Source organism: Archocentrus centrarchus, chromosome 14 (genome assembly GCF_007364275.1).
Source record: "Archocentrus centrarchus isolate MPI-CPG fArcCen1 chromosome 14, fArcCen1, whole genome shotgun sequence".
Taxonomy (NCBI): Eukaryota; Metazoa; Chordata; class Actinopteri; order Cichliformes; family Cichlidae; genus Archocentrus; species Archocentrus centrarchus.
In genome coordinates, this window is record NC_044359.1 from 4,209,820 (window position 1) to 4,229,734 (window position 19,915).

A 19,915-nucleotide genomic window follows, 5' to 3' on the forward strand; every position below is an offset into this window, starting at 1 on the left:
ATATAAATTTTCCACTGGAATTTACATGTCCTTACTTTACATTAGCCCCAGAAGACACACCGCTGTCAAATAATGTTCCGGTTCAGGAGACGAGATTAATTTCATGAGCAGTCACCGGGGACGCCCCCCGGTGTCAGTCAAGCCTCCACGAGAGCCCCAGCTCGGTAGATGGCGCCAATGCGCGAGAACACAAATGTAAATGTAAGAAGCAATGTCGGAGAACAGCATGATGGGATATGAGAGTCCTCCGGCGGCGCGTTGCCGCCATGTCTCCTAGAGAGAAACATTTAGCGCTTCTCTCTGCTTTAGGCTTAGTTAGTCTCGCTTTTTATTATATACCCAATTTTCTTTACGCGATTTTAATTCTTGCAGTTTGTTGCATTGCCTGTTACTATCATAGCGGAGAACCGCTTCCCGCCAGGTTAGGCCCGAATCCTCGAGGTGGGCTGAACGTCCCGGCCGTGCTGCGGCGCTGGTTGTGGGGCTGGGAGGCGACCGGCGTTTCTGTGCCCGCACGGGGGAGGACGAAGAGCAGCGGCAGCAACAGAGCCGAGCTCCGGGAATCAGACGGACACTTCAGACAAAGACTCGCTGAAACTGGGGTTTATCGAAGGGAAGCCTTGCCAAGCGAGTCGTTTCTTTTCAGCCCGGGGGATTTTCTCATGGGGAGTTACATCGGGAAACCAGAGAGTCCAACCGCCGACTCTGGGAGGCGGAGAGCCACGAGAAATCCCCGAGAGCAGCTTCGGGAAAAGCTGACCAGACCCAACCATGCTGTCTATACTCCAAACAGAAGGCTTTCATTTGCAGGGTATGTTAATAAAATCAAATAACGGTTATACCGAAGTAAGCCAGCCCGGTCTTTTTGAATGGAGGCGGTGGAGTTGTTGGCATCCAAAAGATAAAAGGTGCAGCTTGGCGGGTTTTAATGACCAGCCTTCGAGTCACTGGAGCTATCTCCACCGGATCACACAACTAATATATACATATTACTGCAGTGGGATGTATATGTATATGTACAGGTTAAGAAAATTTGCGTAGGTATCCCCCAAATACAGTAAGTCGTAGGTAGAGACTTTAAGAAAATACTGGTGTTTCCTCGTTGTGAACTTAGGATTGGAAACTTGGATTGCAGGCCACACGAAAGTCTTTAGAAATGCAAAGCATAATACGTAGCAGGTGTGGTGTATTGGCTGTGTTATAATGTATTTAGGAAGCACATCACATCAGGCTTTTACCTGATAAAATGGTTTATTTCCACCATGGTCCCAAACATCATGACAGGAAATATTAGAGACAGGAAAAAACAACAGATGAATGGGTGTTATTTAATATTAATAAACAGTCCGCACCTTTTCAGTAACATTAGTGAGTGTTAAATGTTTGTGGGATCATGAAAACATATTGAGGGACATAAACAGACTTTCAAGGCTCTGTATTTCTGCTGTATTGTCATATTTGGATTCTGCACGTTGCCAATTCACCTTATTGCTGTATGTCCTGCAGGGAGACACCAGGACCAGCAGGCAGGTTCACCATCACCCCCCAGCGCCACTACCCCCTGCAGCAGCCGGGTGTCTCGTCAGTGGGAATCCTTCCTCCTGTCAAGTGGGATGGCTTCAGAAAGAAAAACATCCTCAGCCCTCGCAATTCTCCGGCTGCCCTCAGTCCTGTCACAGTGAAGATTGCCAGGCCCGACCACAGCTCCCCCAGGTCTCTGCACACACTGTGCACTACCTTCTTCAGTTTAGATGATCAGCTTGAGTCAGATCTTTTTAGTTTTCGTCATGAGTTTCTGAAATTTTGATTTATTATTTAATGCAGTGGAGACTTGAGCGAGCAAGTGTATTCTTGTCCATGCAGCAATGCTCTAACTTGTCTTTAAGAGATTAATGTTAAGTATTTGTCAACGCCCTTTTGATACAACTCTTGTAATGGCTGTTTACCTTTCTTTTTAATCCAGCAGATCCCTGATTTGTGTGTTTTGCTCAGCTCTGGTTTTCCTGTTTGATTGTTAAAACTGACCAGTATCGTACTGTTTCCCGCTTTCTTTTTTAGTATGGATCATCTGAGCTGTGCTGGTCTCCCCAGAGCACCTGCCGACCCATGCTCCAGAGAAAGTGTCCTCAGGGTGCTGAAGGAAAGCCGTAAGAGAGAAGTGGAGGATGAGGACAGGAGCTTTACAAGTGAGCAGAAAAGCAAAAGAAGGTACGGGGCTGGAAGAGAGTTTGAAATGCAGCGCACGAACACTGTCGCGCTTCATATTTGTTTCTCAGTGTAGTTCGATCGCACTTTAAGGCCTAAACTCCGACATTGTGCAGGGTGAGTATAGAGTTATTATAGTTTTGTATTTTCTAGTTAGTTTTTCTTTTCATTTCCTTTTGAATTTTTGTTCTCAATCAAGCAGGCAATATTTTATCACATATTGCTTTTCACACACGAGAGGCACGAAGTGTTTGACAGAAAATAATCAAAATAATACAAAATTTGAAAAGAATTTTACATTTATACATTAGAAAACGATGCAGTTAGTTTCCAGAGTGGGTTTACTCATTTCAGTTTGTTTTTTTTGTTTGTTTATTTGGTTTAGTTAGTCTGGTTATGAGCAAGACTACAGAAGAACAGCCTGGTGACGCTTTCAGGTGTCTCAGTCTCTTAGGTACAGCTGCAAACACAACGGATGACTAGTTTTTCCTATTACATAATTTCCTCGTCTGTTCATAGTCAGCTTGGAAAACTCATTCTTCTAATGTAATGTTGTGAATGCATGTAACATCTGCGTTGTATTAAAAGTGTTAAAACTTCTGGCATTTCACATGTATTTTCTATACGCTTATCCATCAAAAATGCTTCGATGGTTGAATAAAAATCAGTGTTTTGTTTATTTTCATTTTCTTTTCCTAAGGCGTAATGACAGCGGTGGAAGTGCACACTCTGCTTTTGAACCCCTTTTGCCCAATGGCACGCCGTCACAGCTGGTTCCTAAGTGAGTTCAACTTTTCTACTTCTCGTGCTGTCAGATCGTGTCTCAGGAAAGTCCATGGTGCAGGGTGAAGTACAGCAAGGTTGCCTGAACATCGGTGGAAATGCTTTCCCTTTTCCTTTTTCCAGGCCAGGAAGCCTCAAAAGAGGGATGACCTCAGTGGCTGAGGAGTCCATCATGAAGAGATCTCGCACCTCCTCAATCAGCTCTGGCAGTGGAGCCCATGCCCCTAGAGGAACCTTGGGCACCAGGAGAAATGCCATCCAGAGTTCCTACAGCTCTTCATTGGGCCTCAACCAGGTGACACTTGAGCTGCTGCATAAAGCGCACACGTGCTTCTAGAGGAAACACTGGAGCTGTGACACTTTATATCTTCTTTTACTTTCACAGTGGAAGAAGCCGTCAGCACCCAGCTCCCCTCTGTCCAGCCCTGGATCATCTCGCTCTCAGACTCCAGAGGGACTTGCAAAAAGGCCCAGGTGTGTCTCTGCTAGATTCCTAACCAATCGTTGACATTTAATCCGATATTACAGTTTGTAACCTTTAATTTAATTTCCAGAGAGGATGACCTGCAGTCTCCCAGCTCCGCATCCTCTGCAAAGTCAGATCAGACACCCTCGGACAAGACACCCATCGCTTGTAAGTCTCATATTTTCAGTGGCTGTCTTGTGTAGTAGGCAAGAGTTCCTCAGTCAGATTATTTAGATTTATGCAACATTGACTTAGAAGTTTCACTACTAATTAAAGATGCATAAAATAATTTGCCAGTTGGCCATTATAGGTTACACTAATTAAACTTTTGGCATAAACACGTTCCCTTATTACCCCAAGGACCCATTTTAGAAAAGAATAGAATGCCTTTATTGTCATTGTCACAGCATATACAATGAGATTGGAGATTTCCAGCATGGGGCTTATCTGAGTGGGTCTCCAAATTTATCAGGTAACTGGTGGCTTAAGATGTACTTCAAGCAGTACGTATAGAGTTGGTCATGCATCAAAAATTAAGGACTGACTGATTGCACTATTTCTCTCCAAATTCATTCCTGGTTCTTCATCTGGAGATACCGAGAACTGATCCAATTCAGTATTTTCCTCCTCCCAGATTTTGAATGTGTGCACGTGCAGTGTTATCCACTGTACAAAGTGTCATAGGGCTCTTTAACACATCTGTTTGAACCTTTACCAGTTAAACTGTGACTGGTTGATTAGTCACTTTGTCTCCCATCATTAAGCAACTTAAGAAATTTGTTTCCGGGAACATCCCCAGACCAGATTTTGCTGTGGCAATAAAACTGGGTCAACTGGGCCTGAACGAATGACCAATAAGTCAGAATTTGTGCAATTATCAACACCAGTGTGTCCTAGAAATTTAACATGACTGCAGTTGACTTCAGGGGGGAAAAAAAACACTTTAGAGATATTAAATTGCTTTAGATTTATTGTCTTATATGATGATGTTGCAGCCAAGCTTTCTCCAGTTCCCAAGGTCCCAGTCAATATTTCAACAGACTCTACTGGCAGTGGTGGGAAAAGAAAAAGGAAGATCCAGCTGGTGTCCAGCAACCGGGATGATCACATCTCTCTGGTAAGGATCGCTACAGTCTCAGCCTGTACTAGAAACCCCTGTTCTTAAGCTTAGCCATTACAGTATTTTACTCTCTGTGCTTGTTTATTTCCAGCCTCCACCTCCTGAGCTGGGTTACACAGTTACTATAAAAGATCTAGATGAAGAGAAAAGGGCTGCCATCAGTAAGATCCAGAAGGTCCTGGAGACGCCCGGTGAGTAGAAGCAGCTACTCGAATGAATTAATCCTCCATTCGCACACCGAGACTCAAACACCCGAAGAATTATTATGTCACCATGGAGACATGGTGACAGCAGCTAGTCTACACACGTGTTTCCACAAAATGGAGGAAAATTCTGAGCCCCAGTATGTCTGTGACCCTCTTGTGTATGTGTTCTTTTTTTAGCTCCAGAGCCAGAGAAGACTGTCTCCCCCTCAGCCACCACTTCCACCCTGCCTGTCCTCGCTCCTGGCTCTACTGCTACTACCACCACGACCTTAAGCAGCCTTCTGGCAGCTCCCTTACCCACATCTAGCTCTGCTACTCCAGTCATCAACCTGGATCCCAGCCCAGTGAGCAGTACCAGTACAGCACCTGCAGCCCCCAACCCCCTGCTGGAGGCTCTGAAGAAGACTAGTACACCTGCTATCTCCACATCTGCAACCAGTGCAATTACAGGTACAACCACTGAATTAAGTGTTAAATTATTTTGGGTTTTATAAAATCTGATATTCACCTGATTTCATTTTAACTACCTTTATTTTATTTTATTTTTTTCCTTTGTTCTCATATATCTGTTTTTTTTTTTTTTTTTTTTTAAACTCATCCTCTCTCCCCATTATGTTCTTAGTGTCTACATCAACCACACCTGTACATCCCAGTGGCTCAATCCTGAAGGCATCAGTGACAGTGGCTTCCCCACAACTTCCTGCAGTCTCCCAGTCGTCCTCTGCTCAGGTGCAGCAGTCCTCTGCTTTTGCTCAGGTCCTCCTGGGTCAAGTTTCCCAAGCTGCCAGCAGCACCCCACCTGTGGCAGGCCTGTTTGGGGTGGCTAGCCAGGTCAGCGCCCCCTCTGCTACTTCAAGCTCTAAAACAGCTGTTGTTACTGCAGCCCCAGCCAGCATCTCTGTGTCAGTCAGTAACACCAACCCACTGCTGACTTCGGGGTTCAAGCCCATCTTCGCTGTCACCACCACATCCTCAGCTACATCAGCTTCAGAAAGCAAACCTCCTGTCCAGAATTTCAAACCCATCTTTGGAGATGCCACTGCAGCTGGTGGCTTTGGACAGCCTCCATCCCTCACAGCCGCAAGTACGGTCTCTACAATTTCCAGTACAAGTAGTGCAGCCTCAATATTTGGTGGATCAACAAGCAGCAACACAGCTGCCCCGTCTGTTTTTGGTGGCTTGACCACCACCAGCACATCCGCCGGCTCCCTCACCACTTCACAGCCTGCTTCCCAGCCAGTTGCAAAATCCCCGTTTGGAAACTGGCCCACAACATCCACAACAAGTAGCAGCTCCTCAGCTTTGATCCAGGCCCCGAACGCTGGGAGCACATTTCAGTTTGGAACTGCTCCTACTACTACTGCAGCAGCACCTGCCCCTGCTACTGCTGCAACCACAACTTCCAGCAAGGGTACCTTTACATTTGTTTCTACACAGCCAGAACCTCTGGCTACCAGCCAGAAGGTATTTACATTTGGCCCAGCAGTACAAAACCAGAACACAACCACTGTTCCATTTGGAGGCTTTGCCATGGCCAACACAGTTTCTACTGCTGCTCCTGCTACCACACAGTCGATCTTCACCTTTTCAAAGTCAGCTTTCGAAGCCCCTGCAGCTCAGACGACCTTTGGCTCCTCAGCAGCAGCACCAAAACCATTCCCTTTTGGAGGCAATGGAGCATCATCCGCACCTGCTTCTAACCCCACCGCGGCCCCTTTCACCTTTGGGACGACTCCTGCCACCACAGCCGCCCCCTTTGGGACAAAAGCTAAACCAACATTTGGACCCAGCACCACTGGTTTTGCTTTTGGTGGCACTCCTGCACCCTCAGCTCCACCAAGTTTCGGTGCAGCAACCCAGACTCAGAGCTCCTCCACATCCACCTTCCCGTTTGGCAGTGCTGCTCCTCAGCCGGCTCCTGCTGGTCCAGCTCAGCCGGCATCTGGTGGATTTAACTTTGGAGCTGGAATGCCGTGCCCTCAGTTTGGAACACCAGTTTCCAATAATCCTGCACCACCGATGGGAGGCTTCAACTTTGGGTCTGCTGCTACAGACAAACCAACTTTTGGTAAGCAATAAAGGCAGCTGCTGTTTTGCTTTGTTATGTCTTAAACCCATCTGCAGATTATGTCAAGTGGTGAACATAATTTTGGCAGTCACTATGCTTCTTTTGGCTGCTCCCTTATTTGCAGTGGATCACCACAGTGGATGGCTCCACATATTTGATTTGGCACAGATGTTACTTTTGTGGATCTTTCTCATTTTAGGTGAAGGTGTTAGCCGCTACACTATAATTTCAGTCACTAATATTTTAGAATTATCTCATGCATTTGATTATTGGTAGATAAAAGAAAATTAGGTACTATTTTGCTTCACATATACTCTGTGACAGACATCAACTTAAAGTCCATTTGATTGCGGTATGAAACATAACTGGCTGAATTAGCTGGTCTTGATGACGGCACATAAAGGTGAGAGTGTGGAGCTTTTTAAATTAACATATTACTTTTTTTTTTTTTTACTTCACTGTCTGCGATGCTGTATGGGTGCACTCCTGTTTGTGTGTGCGTTTCTTACTTTGTCGTCCACTGACAAAAGTCTTCATGGAAGGATTAATATTTTTGATTTTGGTGGAAGAACGGGTGTGCATTTTTTTTTTTTTTTTTTTTTCCATACCATTAGAATTTAGTAGTTGGCTGTTTGACTGAGGTTGTATGCTGTTTTCCCTGCAGGAACATCTACTCCATCTTTTGGCCAGAATGCTGCTGCAGGTCCAATTCCCTTTGCAAGTCCTGGAACTCCAGTCCAAGGCTTCAATGCTGTTCAATTTGGTAAGGCATCATCTGTGCTGTTTATTAAATAGAGGTGATGCCCAGCTGAGCTCCTGAGTAGGAATACGTGTGACTAGATGATTAAAAGGTTGCTGCCCTCAAATAGCTGTAATACTAGTCAGTTAAACAAACTATTCATATTTCATTAATGCACAGCAGCAGTTACATGTTAGTTCTAAGATGTTATTACACCACCCGGCTGTCTCTCTCTGATGGGAAGTTGTAAATGAGAGGTGAAAAGTAAGCAAATAACAGCTGTGGGACCCACACTGTGCAGTACTTTGTAGAAAAACTGGTTGTGTGTAGTCTGCGTAAGTGTAACTATGTGGCCAAAGCGAGTGGTGGAGGCTTTTCAGTGCTTTTCTCTACTTGTACTATTTCTCCCTGCAATATTTCTAATAAATGCATGGATCAAATAGTCCAGTTTATTTATTGAAGGTGCAGCACAACCAGTGGCATTCTTCTGATAAGTACATTAAATTACTCCATATCTCTTCTGCTGGTAACATGATGCTACATTAAAATAATACAGGCATAGTCAGGTGTTAAGTTTGCTGCCATGAACAGTGTGTTTTGGTGTGTTTATCTACTGCTGTGAGGTCAAAGTGGAAACCTTCTGCGGTTGGTCTTTTTCGGCTGTTGCTATTGTGTCTTGCTGTGGTTTCAGTTTGTAGCCTGGTTTTATGTGTTGTTGTACGCAGAACAGCAGAGAAAGAATGCATGAGAGTATCTATTTACAAAACAGACAGGAAATCAACAGGAATCTGCAGAGATATGCAGACAAAACTTTCTAATGATGCAGTCTGTGCTATAAGAATTCCATATCTGTCCTTCTATTAATCCTTAATTATCCTTTTAACAGGATCTCCAGCAACTCCCTCCTTCTCAATCGGAGCTGGATCAAAACCAACCGGAGCACGGCAGAGGCTGCAGGCGAGGAGGCAACACAACAGAAAGAAGTAGCCTGCTACGTCGGTCCAGCGGTGCTTTCAGAGGACTCCAGCTGTTGCTGCTATAGCTAATCTGGCTAACATTGCTCTGTTCTAAGCCCAACATCCCTCCCCATCAGGCCGCCACCATGCACTCTGCTTCCTTCCCCTCCTCCGCTCCGCTGTGCTGGTCGGAGGTTTGCAGAGGAGGCAGAAAGAGCACATCAGCCTGCTGAGTTCATGACTCAGTGAGGGAATGCAGCAGTAAGGAGAGAGAATCCACAACAATGTACTATACTTGAAGAAAGAGAAAAGACAATTTGATAGATGCTGAACAAAAGCATATCCAAAGTTCTTTTTCTTTTTGCCGTACACGGACACTCCCATTGGTTCGTCTTAAGGAGAAAGTTGAGTCGAGCTAAGAGGTGGAGCCTTGGCTCAGACATTTATTTTTTTACGTGAAGCGCTCGCTGGTTTGTATGTTACCGAATATTTGAGTACATTCTCTGAGTGAGTCTGAATGGGGGGGAAATGCACAGTTGATTCAGATAAGGTACACAACACTGCAGTGTAAATGTCAATTTTGCATTTAAATTATTTTTTTAATTGGCTCTCTGACCCTGTAACTGAATAATGTGTTTCTGCACTTAAAGGGCGACTTAGTAAATGTCTTAATGTAGTTTGTGCAGAACCTTGTGTTCTTGTTTCGCACCCTGTCATTGCAAGCATTCCCAGAGTCCTCTTGTGGACGGCCTTTTTGATTAGCGGGTCATTGTGTGAGTAGGATGAGTACTCGCGTCTAGCGCTGACAAACCAAAGCCAAGTCTTCAACTTGCTCCCTGTGAAAAGAATATGAGATGTGTGTGTGTTGTGCCAGACTACCTCTCTTTGCTCCCAGGCACTGAATCCTTGTTAATTCACTGAAAGATAACAAATCTGCTAGAATCAGTTACAGTTTACCTTCACCTGCTGTTAATGCACATGTACCGTAACAAATAGTGAGTTTTAAATATCTGCACAGCAACACGTTACCCCCACTTCAGAAATATCACTGCTACCTAATGTCAGATTGCGTAAAAGAAATTACAGTCTGTTGTATTGGATCTCTCACAATGATGCAGGGATGTTTGTTTTGTCTTCAATGCCTTTTACTCGCACCATGATTTGAGCAGTTTTTGTGCAGCAAACACGACAGCGAAGCCGTTGATGTCAGCTATTTTATTCAAAATGATCTCTTCCCAATAATAATCAACTTGTTGTGAGAAGTGAGCCGTTATCTGATGCAGTTTTTGTTTTGTTTTATTTTATTTTATTTTTTTTTTGGATGGTTAAAGTTTCAATAAATAAAAATGTGAGTTTTGGATGTGGATGTTCCACATTGAACACTTCTGGATCGCCGCACTTGGTTCTTCAGATGACGAGACCATCTCTCATACTGTTCTGTAGTGGGCATACAAGAAGTCTTTCTTAGCGATGTTGCAGGAAGGTAAAGAGGACCTGATTTTTCCTTATTTTCTATCATGTATATACTCTTACAGTGGTGGATCCTCATATTTGGTCGCTGGAGCCTATCCCAGCTGACATAGGGCGAGAGGCAGGGTTCACCCTGTACAGGTCGCCAGCCTGTCACAGGGCCAACACAGAAGGACAGACAGCCATCCGCACTCACACCTATGGGCAATTTAGAGTTTCCAATTAACCTAACCCCAGTAAGTGCATGTCTTTGGAATGTGGGAGGAAACCGGAGTACCCGGAGAAAACCCACCGAGACATGGGGGAGAACATGTAAACTCCACACAGAGAGAGAGAGAGAGAGGGGCCTGAGCCAAGGTGGAATCGAACCCAGGCCTTCCAGATGGTATTCTGTGAGGCAGCAGTGCTAACCACCGTGCTGCCCCCAATAAACTTAAGTGATTTAATTTCAAGAAATCCAGAGTTGATATCAAATTTAATACAACAGAAAAGTCCAGACTGTATTTTCTTTGTTGATTTGTGAGAAGAAAACAATGTGTTAAAATATACAGAACAGTAAACAGCCAGCATCCTAAGCAATAAATGATTTTATTATGGATACTTCAGGTACGCCTAAGTACAGACACTGCAAATTTGTTAGGTTCAACTGCTTAATGCAGATATCTAATCAACCAATCACATGACAGCAGCTCATTGCATTTAAGCATGTAGACATGGTCAAGATGACCTACTGAACTGGCTGAACTGACTGACTTTGAACATGATGTTCAAACGTGAACAACCACATCACATCACGTGATGTGGTTGTTGGTGCCAGATGGGCCAGTCTGAGTGATTCAGAAAGATTTTCCCACACAATCGTCTCTAGGCTCACTTTGCCACACTTTGGACCCCTTAGCACCAAGTGAGACATTTAAATGTTGCTGCTGACCCATCTTCAGATGGCTGCTTCCAGCAGGATAACGCACCACATCACAAACCTCAGATCATCTCAAACTGCTTTACTGAACATAAAAAGTTCACTGCACTCAAATGGCCCCCACAGTACGCAGATCTCAATCCAATAGATACCTGTGGGATGATAATGGATGTGCAACTGAAACATCTGCAGCAGCTGTGTGATGCTGTCATTTCAATATGGACCAGAATCTCTGAGGAATGTTTTCAGCACCTTCTTGAATCTGTGCCATGAGGAATTAAGCCAAAGGAAGTCCAGACCAGTACTTGTAAGGTGTAACTAATAAAGAGACTGATGAGTGTATGCCGTTCACAACTGTGCAAGGAAACGGTCCCCACACTCCGGTCCATGAGGTGGCAGTAAAGACGGTTTCAAAGCTCTTACAGAGCTCCGCTTTGTGCTGCATTCAGGACTGCCCTGAGAACAGGAACTTCATTGCTCTTTGCAGTTACACTAGATAACGCATTTAAACCACGTGGTGTGCTACTTAATAACAAAAACGACATAGACCCGAAATGATCCATGTCATTAGCGAGGCCATATATATGATAGTTGTTGACATCACGATTATATATTGTATGTAGAGTCAAACATTTCAGCCATATAATTTGATGTATAGAACAAAGAAATCTTTAGGGTTTTGACAAACGCTTGGGTACTATCAAAGGCTTCGTAAAATTGCATCCGATTCGGGTTTTGTCTTGCTTTATGTAAAACTATGCAAGCCAAGTGGACGGAATATTTGAATAAATTTAAATGCTACTATATATGTTTTAATAGATCATCAGAATATACATTTATTACAGTCGTAGGCTGATATTAGCCGTTTTCTTCATGTGGATTCTCGTATTTACTGTTCGCGGTAGTAAACATGAACGCAGCTATAGATGAAGCGTAATTATAGGGCGCATGCGTGGGGCCCCAGTCGTACGGGGTTAGATGAGTAGACGTTAGCGTTGCAAAATACGTGGCAGAAAGGCGTCAGCATGGAGATAGCCGCTCTGGCCGCGTTGACTTTGTTACTGGGTGCACTGGTTATTCTGGTTGCGTTAGCGGTGGGCAGACGGAAAGAAGAAATAAGAGAAGAAACGGAGCAGGCGGCGGAGTTTGCCGGTAAGAGCTACACAGGCTAACGTAACTCTAGCTAGCTGCTGAAGAAGGCGGCAAGTCATCAATGCTGCGTTCATTCATTCATTCATTCAGTGTGCCAGTCACTCGCTCAGCCATTTGTTCATTCAAGAGAAGCGCTCCGTGCCTGCGATATTCACACCAACTCACGAAGCTAGAAACAGAAACTGCGGCAACTTGTGAGTGGCTGTCATTCACATTAGCAGACCAATGGGTGCACTGCTTCCTGTTGAGTCACTGCCTGTTTTATTTTTTTAAAACGCTTCATTGATGACAAAAGCGCACGTGGCATCAGTTCATGGCAGCACTGAGACTCCTCGAGTTATAACCGATTTAAGAACAGTGCTGAAAGAGACCGAGAAGGGCTGGCATCTGATAGGAAATCTAATAGGGTTCATTTTGAAAGCAGGTGGAAAATCTCCATCTGTTTTTTCTTTGTTTTAGATATGACTATAACTATGAAAAAAAAAACATTAATGTCAGTACTTTGCTAACTGGATATTAATTTACAGTCAAACCGGAGGGTGTTTGTGTTTAAAAGAGAGGTTTCAGTGCCAGGAGAAAAACACATGGTTTTAGTTTATATTTGACTAATAACATAGTAATACTGATGGTAAGTTTTGTTATAGCCTTGGAGTTAATCACCGTAATAGTTAGTTTTTGATTTTTTAAACAGGTTTAATTTTTATTTCATATTGACTTTTGGTTTGCATGTTTCAGTTTTCTTCCACTTATCCTGGTCAGGCTGGCAGTCTGTTGCAGGGTTAACATAGAGACAGGTGACAGTTACACTCACATTCACACCTGTGGCCAATTTAGTGTCACCGATTAATCCAACCCCATGCATGTCTTTGGACTGTGGAGGAGGCCAGGGAACCCACGCAGACGCAGGGAAACTGCATGGATTGTCACAATCCCAAGGATGACAAGTTTCCCACACAGAATTAACTTTATTTATTAATGCATCTCATGTGCAGAAATAGTATAACCATTTTTAGCATTTTCCTTGGGACTGGGCTTTGGCATACACTGAAATGTGCTGTTTTTTTTGAAGATCTGTAAACAAGAGATCGTTCCAGATGATCTGTCACAGATTTACAAAGATAACCGATTCACCACAGCTCACAAGAAATGGTGTTCTCTTTGCACTGATATGAAAGCTAAATACCTGGAAATGATTAACTATTATTTTAACAATATAAGATATACTTTATTTATTCCAGAAATTCGGAGGTTACTGTGTTGCAGGAGTCAAAAAGTTTAATACAACCTTAGTAAATGGAAAAATTGTAAAATTACACAAAAGAAGGTTCAGTACAAATTCAAATAAAACAACAGAAGAACATCTGTCTTTTAATGATCAACCACACAACTATATTAAATAGATGAAATGTTAATGATATTAGAAAAACTTGCAAAACAGTGTGGCCATCCAAGTTGAGAGCAACTCATTCAAGTCTGTTCAAAATGAATAAAGTTCTGGATGTTTGCTCGATGTTTTAATGCTAATCATGCAGCATAATGTGCCTGTGCTTTCAAAATGGTGTTAGTAGGCTTCAGTGTCATGAAAAGGTTCCTCATTTTTGCTTTGTGTCTTCCAGCTGAAGCCAGTGTTGCGAAGGGACCCCCGTCCAAGAAGCAGAAGCAGGAGAAGCAGCGTGGTCGCAAGGATAAACCTGCACAGCACACTTTCAGCCATCCGCTGCTGGCTGCCTCTCTAAAGGTAACGCGCATCAAACGCGCACACAGTAAAAGCCTCAGAGGGCATGGGAGATTTTTCACATGAGGCAGAGGTTTTTATTTTGGGGTTTTTTTTGCCTTTTTAATGTCACTTTTTCATCTCTCAAATTGAAATTTCTGATGCAGTATTGAAAATGTCCAAACCTTCATAAAGTATGTAGAATTCACACCAAACAGGAAGCGAAGTTTTTGTCCAGCACAATGATGTGATTATGATATTCATGACAATGCAGAACAAGCTTATTGATGCAGTTTGAGGTCTTGATAAACTGGATTAAAATTAGACTGTTACTCCTGTTAGCTGTTAGAGGAGAATACTCATGTGATGTGCATTAGTGAGCTGTTTTGGTCTCACTTTCTGCAGCCTCTCCACAGCCATGTTTGAGCGTGTGTGTTATTTGTGTCCGTGTGCTTTTTAGGGCCACAGTGGAAATGTGACCTGCTTCGATTTCAGCAGTAACGGGAAGTACCTGGCGTCCTGCGCTGACGACCGCACTGTTCGGATTTGGAGCACCAAAGACTTCCTGGATCGTGAGCACAAGTGTCTGAGAGCCAATGTAGAGCTGGATCATGCTACACTGGTCCGCTTCAGCCCCGACTCCAGGTCTCTCCACCTGACTGACATAAAGCATTCTCATTTTTTCCTAAGATAACCTTAACTGTAAACGAGAGGTAGTGGAAGTTTAACTTAAACACTTAAAGATTAATACAAGACTTGAGGTAATGATGTCATTAGTTAGCTATTGGGCTTCCTCATTGGCAGCATCAGCTGCTAATCTGTTCCCTCAGTAATCAGTTAATAGTTTGGGTTGTATAGAATGCTGTATTTAAAATTTGAGGTCTTAAATATACTTCTCAAAAAAATTGAAGGAACACTTTTTAATCAGAGTCTAGCATCAGATCAATTAAACTTCTGTGATATTGACCTGGTCGGTTAAGTAGCAGAGGACATATCTGGACCCTACAGAGGCTGCACAGGTGGTCCAACTCCTCCAGGATGGCACATCAGTACGTGTCATTGTCAGAAGGTTTGCTGTGTCTCCCAGCACAGTCTCAGGAGCATGGAGGAGATTCCAGGAGACGGGCAGTTACTCTAGTACCCCTTTTCCACCGCCGGGGTTCCAGTGCTCGTGCTGTTCCAGTGCCCGTGCTGTTCCTAAATGAAAAGCTTAAGAACGGGCCCGCGTTTCCACCTCCTTTACATGTGAGTGTGGGCGGGTCCTCGTCTGGACACTGAAGGGCGCACAAATGTGGGAGAACACGCTCTCCTTTCTTGTGCTGCAAATACGTTTTAGGGTCCAAACCAAACTACTGCAGCATCTGTGTGCAGCACAGAGGGAAACACAGACAGCGATTAGAGCAAGACGACAAGTACGCACTTTGTGTCCTTTTATCTGTGATATGAACTGATACAAAGCAGCAAGTTCAGCCTTAGAGCCCAACCTAATTCACAGCTGTGAAAATCGCTTCGCTTTTCTCATGTAATACACATGTAATATGGTAGAAAACGTGATGTTGAGACGGCAGAGTCACGCCCTTCTGCCGCTTTCGTTCTTGGTTCCAGACCAGCTAGTTTGCGGGGCCCGAGTTGAACCCGTTTTTTGGCCGAGCACCGAGTGCTTCTGCAGTGGAAAAACGGTTCAAATACTGGCACCGGCACCGGTGGAAAAGCGGCTTAGGAGAGCTGGACAGGGCTGCAGAAGGTCCTTAACTCATCAGCAGGGCCGGGATCTGCTCCTTGTTGCAAGGAGGAACAGGATGAGCACTGCAGAGCTACAAAATTTGATTTGTTGCCTTTTTTGCGCCTCTTTTCTCAGAAATTCTTTCCAGACTGTTCTTTAAATATTGATGTTTTGTCTTGGCCTGTAATTTATGGTGTTTTTGTTTTTGTTTTGTTTTTTAAATGTGTAGTTATGAGTGACGTACATAACCAGACTTATGGTAAGATGAACTCTGGAAACGGACACCTCCTCTTTCACTGAATGGCTCCTTTTCTTCACAGGGCCTTTATCACCTGGTTGGCCAACGGAGACACCATTCGAATCTTCAAAATGATGAAAAAGGATGACGGCACCATGAGCTTCAAAGCTGCCCCTGAGGATTTCCCACAGAAGCACAAGGCCACCATCCTCAACATCGGCATCGCAGAGACAGGTGCAGAACCCAGAAATATCGTTTTTTTTAAAGTTTTTATGATTGTGTATAGGCCAGTAATGCAGTTACATAGGGATGCGGATGGTTCATTAAAAACAACCTTACTGGACCCTGAAGTAAACCGCTGAAGGGTTTTGAAACATTTGTGGTTTAGTATTTAACGATGAAGTGAATTCATTTCTTTTATTCATTTGTTCCCTCTCTCCCACATGCTGGTGATGATTGTAATGGCAATCAGATTTAACATGTGACATAAGCCACAGTCAAGCTGTAGCAACCTTGTATTTGACCAGTGAGAGACAAACGCAACAAAATGTATCTAATTATATTTATTTAAGACCTGAGGTGACTGGTTTTTACATGTGAAGAAAGCTGGTAAAAAGAGAACTTCTGTAGAACATAATGAAGTATGGTTTTCAGCATTTGTCACCAGTTTATGTGGCTGATTTTGTGTCGTCCACAGGCAAGTTTATCATGAGTGCCTCCACCGACACCTGTATCAACATTTGGGACTTGAAAGGAGAGGTACTGGCCTCAATCAACACTAACCAGATAACCAATTCTTATGCTGCCATCTCCCCATGTGGCAGGTCAGTTTCACCCCTCATTTATTGCAAATCTTACACTTGAACGCTCTCTAATATCTCTGTAATATCTTACATTGTTTTTACTTTTAAATTCCATTTAATAAAAACTTGGCAAAAACAAAAAAGTGTGCTCTGCTCTGCAGGAGCTCTAATCGTGCTTCCTGTCCGTCTCTTTGCTCAGGTTTGTAGCATCCTGTGGCTTCACTCCTGACGTAAAGGTGTGGGAGGTTTGCTTTGGCAAAAGTGGAGAGTTCAAGGAGGTGGTGCGAGCCTTTGACCTGAAGGGCCACTCTGCTGGAGTTCACGCATTCGCCTTTTCCAACGACTCTCGCAGGTAATGCGTTGACAATACGATCCCAAAGAGGTACTTTAAATAGTTCTGGGTTTATGAGACCCTGTTTACACGACACTGTTTCAAAATGAAAACGGCTTCGTTTTGATGTGTTTCGACCTTCCGTTTACACGAGAAAACGTGAAAATGATGAAAACGAGTGAAAACGATGCGTTTTGGAAACGGGGGCACTCGCACACGCGCACTGCGGTTGCAACTGCCACAGTTTTCTGCACATGCGTTAAAAGAACAACAACAATTGCAAGGACGGATTCACGAGTGCTTCTTGTGCTGCTCAGTCTTTTGAACTTAACTTAAACTTTAACTTAAGTATCTGCGTACTTCGGGTGGCACGATTCCCAGTCAATGTTTTCCTGTGTTTTTGCAGTTTTATAATTTAGTGTTGTGTGCAGCAGCAATCCAACCTCGTCGTCAGTCCACACAAAGCTTCCCACATTGACCCTTTTTGTAAATAATGAACAAACCTTTGCCACGCATCCCACTGAGTCCCTCCACGCATGCGCGTGTTGCGTAAACAAGCTTTGCAAAAAAAACCACACCGCCAACTTGTGGCCTGGCAGTGGGAACTACAGTGTTTCCATAAGTGGAAATAAGTGCAAATTTTCTGATAGTAATCCCATTTTTAGCATCTCATTTTAAACTAGCAGAATGATTCTTTCCCTTTATTTATCAGGATGGTGAGCGTCTCCAAAGACGGCACGTGGAAACTGTGGAACACAGACGTGGAGTACAAAAAGCAGCAGGATCCCTACCTCCTGAAAACTGTTCCTTGCAGCTCATCTGAGGGCAGCCGGGTGGCCTTGTCTCCAGACGGTCGGGTGGTGGCCGTCAGCGATGGCTGCAACGTGGCGATGTATGACGCTGCCAGCGGAAAGCTGGAGGAGGAGCTGCATGGCGTCCACAGCGGGGAGATCACAGAGCTTAGATTTGACATCAACGGACGCTTCTTGGTGTGCAGTGGTGACAAGGCTATTCGAGTATTTCACAATACTCCGGGCTACCGGGCTGCCATCAGAGACATGCAGGACATGCTGAAGAAGGCTCAGAACGAGGCCATGAAGCAGAGACTGCAGCAACAGATCAAAGAGGCTCAGAGTGCCCTGGACACTGTACTTGCTGCTCCCTCCAACTGAAAAAAAAAAATGACAAAAATTGGAAATCACACTCTGATTGTGACACCGTCTGACTCTGCTAATCATTTGTTTGCATTGTCACCGCTGCCTTTTAATGATTTGGACTGGGAAGAGTAAGATTTGCATGCAGTTTAATAAAGGGTATGTTTTTATGGAAATGCTTTGTTTGATTTGAAGCTGGACATCTGAGTTTCATATCCAGCCTTTGTATGTGTTCAGTGTGATCTCTGCTGTGTTTGTGTTTGATTGGCTATAGTTTGTGAAGTTCTGCAGTGTAATTGTTCTTAGCATGGTGTCCCTTCATAGGACAGTCACTAAGTGGAAAAGGGAACAGCTTAACGGTCCCTTTTCAAACAAGACCTTTGACATCTGACGGCAGGAAAAGCAAACGTGGAAACGATTTTTAGGTGCTTCATTTCTGAGTCCAGATATTGTGCATGCTGACTCACTGGGAAACTTTCAGCAGAGCTAATGTTAACATTATTAGTAACACCTCTTCTTTTCCTTCTCTGGTAGGTCGAAATCTGTGCTGTGGAAAAAGAAGTTAAAAGTGTAACATTTGCCCTGAGGGTGGCACTAAAGAAAAAAGCCTCTAATTGTTTTTTTTTTTTCTTTAATTAGATGCAAAGTAAATCTTTGGAAATCTCCTTTGGAGACCATTAACATCCACAGGTTTTACATGAGCACCTGTGCACCCTCACAGGTGTACAGTTTGGGTCAAATACCCAAGGAGAATTGACACCAGAAACTGAGTTCTCCCATCAACTGCAACGAAGTAACAGGAGCGTGAGGGAGGTGTCGGGCACGAGTATATACAGTTTTGAAAACACCTCTTGGGGTTTTGTGAGTGTGATCCAAGACTTCAAACTCAGCCAAACTGGGGAAGAAAAACTAACAGCCCCTCTTCTGTCACTGAAGGTTTGATTCTCAGACAGATAATATTTTTCTAGAATTGTAGCAGGGAAATGTCAAATTTCCTTTAATTCCCAAAAGGTTAAATAATTATCAAAATATTCTCAGGATTGGAATAAAAGCATATATTTGATTACAGTGTGCTCATGTTTGAGGACGCGGGGTATAAGTTAGGCCTTAAGCATCTTAAACTGTGCAGTGTGCATTCATTTGTGTAGCGTTAATGGAGGATCTGATTTATTTTGTCCTGTGACACATCCTGGATCTGAATGGTGCACCATTTTGGTATTTTTTAAGAATCTAAGATAAACTATTTTGTAAAACATCATGAAAAAATAAACTTCCTTTAATCAATCAGTCGACTGTTTAGTTTGTCAGACCAAGCTGGCTTAGTAACATGATACCACTGTAAGCAATTAATAACAACAAAACTACAATAACATATAATGGGATTGTTTGCTTTGCAACAAGTGATCCAAACCACCGTCCTTGAAAAGCTGCTGTTAGCAGGAACTTAAATTAATCAGAAAAACTGGGTGATCAGAGTAATCTGGAGGTTCGTGTAGAACTTCTTTCCATTGTAGTCACTGCAGTATAAAAAGGGTGGAAGTCAAGAGTTAATAAATCACAATACTTTATTAATTCCAGGGAGAAAATGTTGTGCTACAGACAAAAACAAACAAAAAAAAAATATATATATATATATATATATATATATACACGAAACAGAGCAGGTAAACGCAATATAAAAAATGAGTAAAACGAAGGCACTTAAAGTGCAATATTAAATTAAAATTTAATATTCCAAAGTTAAAACAGTACTTTGTACAATATAGACAAGATATTACAAGTGAAAATATCACGGATACACAAAGTAAAACTACAGGAGGTAAGTTTCATTATTTGTTTTAATCAGCTGTGCCGCACATAGATCAGAG

The 19,915-nt window shown here is 43.3% G+C and overlaps 2 protein-coding genes across 4 annotated transcripts; both read left to right on the forward strand.

Annotated features, from left to right (window-relative positions):
• Positions 1-211: 211 nt before the first annotated feature.
• pom121 (POM121 transmembrane nucleoporin) lies at positions 212-9,931 on the forward strand. 3 transcript variants are annotated; one of them, XM_030746024.1, is made up of 13 exons: positions 212-811; positions 1,507-1,713; positions 2,059-2,208; positions 2,906-2,986; positions 3,112-3,283; positions 3,374-3,462; positions 3,543-3,622; positions 4,450-4,571; positions 4,666-4,765; positions 4,958-5,230; positions 5,403-6,848; positions 7,513-7,611; positions 8,474-9,931. In XM_030746024.1, the coding sequence occupies exons 1-13, from the start codon at positions 237-239 to the stop codon at positions 8,572-8,574; spliced, it is 3,495 nt and encodes a 1,164-aa protein (XP_030601884.1). In that variant the 5' UTR covers positions 212-236; the 3' UTR covers positions 8,575-9,931. The 3 variants fall into 3 exon arrangements, with proteins under 3 accessions (XP_030601884.1, XP_030601885.1, XP_030601886.1); XM_030746025.1 differs by having other exon boundaries at positions 216-811; positions 4,465-4,571; XM_030746026.1 differs by having other exon boundaries at positions 217-811; positions 4,495-4,571.
• A 1,954-nt stretch (positions 9,932-11,885) lies between these two features.
• On the forward strand, positions 11,886-19,331 carry tbl2 (transducin beta like 2). The gene is made up of 7 exons (XM_030746339.1): positions 11,886-12,084; positions 13,701-13,822; positions 14,259-14,443; positions 15,842-15,993; positions 16,457-16,583; positions 16,762-16,914; positions 17,606-19,331. The coding sequence occupies exons 1-7, from the start codon at positions 11,958-11,960 to the stop codon at positions 18,063-18,065; spliced, it is 1,326 nt and encodes a 441-aa protein (XP_030602199.1). The 5' UTR covers positions 11,886-11,957; the 3' UTR covers positions 18,066-19,331.
• Positions 19,332-19,915: the final 584 nt, after the last annotated feature.